Source organism: Anoplopoma fimbria, chromosome 10, assembly GCF_027596085.1.
Source record: "Anoplopoma fimbria isolate UVic2021 breed Golden Eagle Sablefish chromosome 10, Afim_UVic_2022, whole genome shotgun sequence".
In the NCBI taxonomy this organism is placed as follows: Eukaryota; Metazoa; Chordata; class Actinopteri; order Perciformes; family Anoplopomatidae; genus Anoplopoma; species Anoplopoma fimbria.
The window spans coordinates 13147693-13153692 of record NC_072458.1 but is presented as its reverse complement, the minus strand read 5'-3'; the positions used below and the strand labels follow the sequence as shown (position 1 = coordinate 13153692).

Below are 6000 nucleotides of genomic sequence, written 5' to 3'. Positions count from 1 at the left end.
ACCTTTTTTCAATTTTAGGCCAGTTTTACATTTATATATCTACATATTTACGCATAACATCATATAAGTTTTAAGTGGGTACCTATAGGCCATGCCCTATATTAAGAGTTCAAAAGTATTGAATTAATTTCAATTCAAGTGAATAGCAGCAGATACAGAAATACTTATTGTAATATTTGGGCACACCAATAGAATACTGAAATGTCCAATGTTAAACTGTTAGTAATGTTCCGTAGTTATTTTTGATCGAATATACATTTTCTGTGGCACATGGGGTTCTTGAAACACTGATTTTAGTGCATTGTAACTGCCTGAAAACATTTATTATACATTTGGCAAGTTTCTGTATCTGGCACACATCAAAAAAAGTTTGGCCACTGCTGGCTGTGCATATTATGAGATACACATTGTACAGAGGACAGTAGGTGGGAGTGTATTTCCATTGTTCTATTGTTCCAGTCGTGTTTATGCCTTAAGATACAATTGAAATAGCTTGTGTATTTTACTATTTGCCCTGAGACCAGTGATTCAACTTATCAAAGGCCTTTCACATGAATCAGTAATTCGCCTCATCTTTTTCTATCTTGCATTAATATTCATTCATCATTTAACAATTTATCAAATGAACGCAGCACTAGTTTGATAGGGTTAGAACCGTCGGAACATGTAACTACATCGTTGGTTTCATCCGCGGAGTGACAACCGGGGAACCCTGAGTGCTGCGGCAGCCCTGCACGCAGCCGCGGAGGGAGACAGCATCCGAAGAAGCAGCCTGCCGTGCGGGTCTACTTTCCACCGGCATCATTTGCGCCTTACTGGGGGGAGAAGGCTGGTGAAGTGTCACCAACGGCTGCATATGATCTTTAACTTTTTATGCCGGAGAAATAAAACTCTTTGGATTTTCATCCGAACGTTGGGCAGCTTTGCCTAAATTTGGCCTTTGTCAAGTTAGCATTCCTCTTCAAAGCATTCATTTTGAGGGTGTTACGTTAGCTAGTTAATTGATTTGTGTCAGTAGAGCAACAGCTGTCGACTGAAGGGAGACATTTTAATTTTTCCTCTCATCACCAGGCGACTGCTTCCTAACCCCGTCTCCCCTCCTTAAAGCCAGCTACTCTGGTTGAACCAAGCAGCTCATCCTCTGAGGAGACCCGACTGACTGCGCCGAAATGGGGGTAAGCGCTGACGTCACGCCTCTTGTGGTTTTGGATAACTCGTTTAGTAAAACAATGTTAAAGTTCGGTGCACTTTTTGAATGTGATGGTCAACGGCTCCTCAGCGTGTCGGTTGAGGAAAAGGGTTAAAGCGCACGGAGGCACAGGCAGGCTGTCAGAATGACACTGAACCCTGTCCCATGTGTGTCCCATGTGTGTCCCATGTGTGTCCCATGTGTGTCCCATGTTTAAGGCTTCTTTAACCCCGGGGTCATGTCACCGTTCTGTCAAACGGCTCCCGTCATGTCATTGCATTCGGGTGTCTGTCATTAACGTCATTGATCACCACCGAATCAATGCGTTATAATATACGATGACGGCCGACATTATCAGTTAAATAACGTGGACGTGTGTTGCCTGTTGTCTTCTTTTTTTTTTATGAGGATTGTGCGCCACATTTGTGAGTCAATTACGCCGCAACCGTCGTCCAGTCGGCGCGGAAGAATCGGCGCAGGGAGGTTCACACGTTAGTCCTCTTTTTCTCAACTAAATAACAAGTACGTCGCTATTTTCCCCTTTAAATGTGATTAATGTGATAAATCATGTATGTTCCTCGGTGGGTGAGAGGCAGTGGAGTGAGAGAGAGAGAGACGTTTCAGAAGGCAGAGAGAGAGAGAGAAGCTTTTTGGGCAATTTTTGGCGCTCAACCCCAACCTGACAACGGTCCCAGAAAAGCCGACGAAACGACATGTCATTTTAACAAAGCAAAAAACACTAGGGATGAATAGTCTTGTTTACAAGTAGTGGCGGGAAAAAAAAAGTGCTTCTTCATTCACTGGTTCCAAAAAGACCGAGGAACCCCCCAATACACACACAGGAGCTGGACCCGCTGTAGACGATTGAGGAAATTCACAGCTTCCTAAAATGCACCATTACTCACAGACTGCGGAATGAAACACAATAGTTTGTGCAAAGTGAAAACGAGCAGTTACGCGCGCGGGGATGTGTGAGCAGCTGATGGTGGAAACCGCAGCCCCCCGACTGCAGAATATCATGTCTTTCCTCCCCAAATCTGACTGCAGGAACTCTTAATCGTATAACGGACGTGTCTTATCAGTTATTCCTAACAAAGGGAGAGCTAATGGGAAGTCGTGCATTTGTTATGAGCCTATTATATGGAAAGAAAGAAGTGGAAGTGGGTGTTTTTCCGATCAACCATTTGGTGCATTTTCATTCAAACATTACATAATCCGAGGGTGTGCCTGTCACTGCTGCTGCTGGGCTTGGTGAGGCTGTGGAGGCAGTTTGTGTCTGGGTACCAAGTGGGCACAGACAAGTGCATCAAAATGGTTCCTCAGCCTTGGTCAAAACCTCTCCCGTCGCACATCCTCCCTCCCTCCCTCCCTCCTATAAATGTCGGGCGGATGGTTCCCAAAGGAAGGTGCTCTCCACAACGGGTAGACAACCAACTCCTCCAACATCTCGTTTTCAACCCCGGCATCTCCACACAGGAGCACTGATATGTCAGGTCATGAAGGTCATCCTGTTCCAGCCACTGAATTTAGCAACCATGATGTCATTCCAGCAGAAAAATCATTGTTGCATCCCCTGTAGTGTTACTATAAGGCATTATCCAGTGCTTATAGTCAGCAGTGACCTATAACAAGCTTTTATTACTCTATTGCTCTATAATGTCCCGCTTCCTGCTGTATTATGACCTGGAGTAGTTGCATTATAGTTTCAAGTTGTGTTGTAGAGTGTGGAGCCTGTAAAAGGATCTGATGATGCACTGTAGCTCAGTGGTGTCATGGTCCATCCCTTCTAATGAAGTGTGATGGGTGGTGGTTTTTGCTGTGCTCCACATCCTGGTTTGAGAGAACGGGATGAGGGGGCATTTAGGCCGAGGCGTGGAAATGGTGCGGTACATTACTTGCTGTCCACTAGATTGCCGGAGGGGGAAAACGACCCATGACTCTGACCACTGCGTCAGAGAGAGGATGAGGACAGCGTGTGTTTAGTGGAAACTCCAATGTTCAGGCTGTGGTTTGTCACTGGGAAGGCTGGGGTGAGAGGGGAATTTGGGATAAAACGGGCGGTTGTGGGGTTTGGGGGGGAACCAGAGGGAGTTTCTGTTGACAAGACAACTGGTGCCATTTGATCCCTGCCGATCAATTGACAGGAGCTGTGGCTGCAGGAGGCAGATCGAGTTGGGTGGTTGAGAGAACGGTGGCAGAGATGAAGCAAAGGTCAGCCCTGAAGCCCTGTACAGAAGAGAACCGTCCAAGATCCAGTGATTGACACTGAATTTTTAAGTAGAGAGAGAGAAGGAGACACAGAAAGTAATGTCTTTGTGGTGTGTCACCTTGAGACGGGTGGATGCTGGGAAACATGGATGAGTGGAGGAATGCCACAATGAGATGATGGGATGTTGCTCGTGCGCCGTGAAGACACAGAGGAAGCAGCGATGGTGGAGCTTGAGGAGATAAGTGGAGCGATATAGAAGGAGAACAAGAGATACGCAGGGATGCATGCAACTGATGATATCCCATGATTCACTTGGTGGTGAAGCTTCAGGAGGGCAGCTTATTACTGTGGATGATGGACGGTGTGTGTGTGAGAGGCAGGCGGCTCTCCAATGGCTAAACCAGCTGTCGTTTATGGTATCCAATCCATCCATGATGAAGCTGATGCTTGACACAGTAGCTCTCAATATTAAGGGATCTCTTCATTGTAGTTTCAGTGTTTAAGTCTTGATAATAATTGTGTATACTATAGCGTATTAAAATCAGTGCAAAAAAAATCATACAAACATCTCACTATTAAAGTCAATCAATAGATTGGTAGCCTAGCAGCATGTACACAAACCAGTAAAAAATATGTCCAACTGTGGCCATCAACAGAAACTGTTGTTGGTTTGGGCTTTGCAATATTCCTGTGGTTAATTAATAAGCACCAGTATTGGGATGAGTCTGCTTTCACTCGTTTTCCAGTGCAGTTCCCAATAAGGAGTCCTCTTTTGTAGCTGTTTTACCCCCGGCGTGCCCGTTTGGAACGGGGCTTTGTTTGGCTCCCGGTCGATTGTTTGGCTCCCGGTCCTGAACGTGCTGCAGGGAAGCGAAGAAGAGCTTGGTTGATATATGGAGCAGAAAAAGGTGAACTGCAGTCAATATGCTGCTGCCTGTAAAGCACCGCTGCGTACAACATGCTCAAATACGCAGTGCCCTGAAGCTCCGCCCTCCTGACGCCACACAGAGCGCTTGTTTATTCAAAGCTAATTATTATTGAATATGTCCAAAGCAAAACACCCACCAAGTGTGAGGTAGATCCGATAAATGGTTCGCATGATAAGCAAAGAGCCGAAAAATAGAGATTCCTTGATTTATAACCCCACTTGAGAATCAGCTGAGAGTAGCAAAATTGAGTGTAAAAATTGAGCTTTTAGTTCACCCCCTAGTTGAGATGAAACTTGACCTGTAAGTTTAATTATTGCAACAAATATTAAATCACATAGAGTGACCTTTGGTGCAGATTAAATCAGACAGACCCATTGTGATTGCCAGACAAAACAGTAAACCCCTGCATACTTGTACTGTGGGTTCTCCTACTGCCCACTGACTTTACAAAGCCTAAAATGGCTCATGGCTCTAGTCTGTGCACAACATTTTAGTTAAAGATAAAAAAAAAAAAACAGAAACAGAATCACTTGGACTATATGTAAATAGTGTCCTCAGTGCTCTGGTGTTATTGATATGCAGCTTTGGTACAAAGGCAATTCAAAGTGCAAAACATGAGGATGCATCAATATAACATGTTAAATCATGCATTAAGGTACAGAGCAGGCGCATGCATTATAATCTAATTGCATAGTTTGTTACTACGTATGTGATTGTAGTAACACCACATGTATGTTCTTCTTTTCATAGACTCTGTTGCATAATTGTTTCAGTCTGTCAATATTTCATCAATAATGACTCTCAACCTCCCTGCCCTTTTACTAGTTTCCATCCGTGTGTGTAAAACAGCTTGGATCCATACTTCTGCAAACAACTAATCAGGGTTTTTTCAATGCCACTGATTCTGTTCGATGCGCATCGTGCGTTTCATGGAATGCACTGTGAGGTCACTTTGACGTCACTTCCTGTTGGCGGGGTGACTTAGGTGTCAAGGGTAACTAGTAGTTTTCTGTGCCTCCTGCAACAGTACCATGCATTAATGACAGGGAGGATGAGAGAGTGACAGGACACTGCACACTGAACAGTTGCACTGCGTGAATATTGCAACAGTATTACATAACACACATTCACATGAAAGAGTAACTGAATACGTCTACCATGGATATTCTGGACTACATCACTTTAACTTGTGGCCAGAATTGATAGCTCCTAACGTACCATTCATGAAGGCAGTTACCCTTTCAATTAACTTGTGCTAATTTCTTGCGCTGATGCTAATTGCAAGCATGCCGACTGTTGTTAGTGGTATGGCCATTGCGCAAAATACCCTTTGGCAGTCCGGGGTTATCCAGAAGTTTAAAAGTTCAGAAGTTTTTGCTAAAATGTCAAGTTGAAGACCTAAATCCATCAAGAACACTAATAAATACCCCAAATCACTGGCTTTTAGCTAAATAAATTGGTTTGGGAGTTAAGTTACTCTTTAAGAACATCATTAAATAGTTCCAATCCCCCCCTCCTTTCCCTCCCCCCACATCTGATTTCAGCCATTTAGATAGGCCCATCGGATTGGATGCTGCTAGGAAACCTCGCATCCCCCATCCATCAACCCACTGGAAGTAGATGCTGTCAATTTGATTCCGTCAAGTACTGCCATTTTCTGTCGCCGTCTCAGA

General features: G+C 44.4%; 1 protein-coding gene across 1 annotated transcript in view; it reads left to right on the top strand.

The window, feature by feature from the left end:
- The first annotated feature begins 1018 nt into the window (after positions 1-1018).
- Positions 1019-6000, top strand: part of atp1a3a (ATPase Na+/K+ transporting subunit alpha 3a) — a 36141-nt gene continuing 31159 nt past the window's right edge. Inside the window, exon 1 of the mRNA XM_054606066.1 lies at positions 1019-1175. Within this exon, the coding sequence (XP_054462041.1) occupies positions 1170-1175 (6 nt within the window). The 5' untranslated portion in view covers positions 1019-1169. The remainder of the gene's footprint in view (positions 1176-6000) is intronic.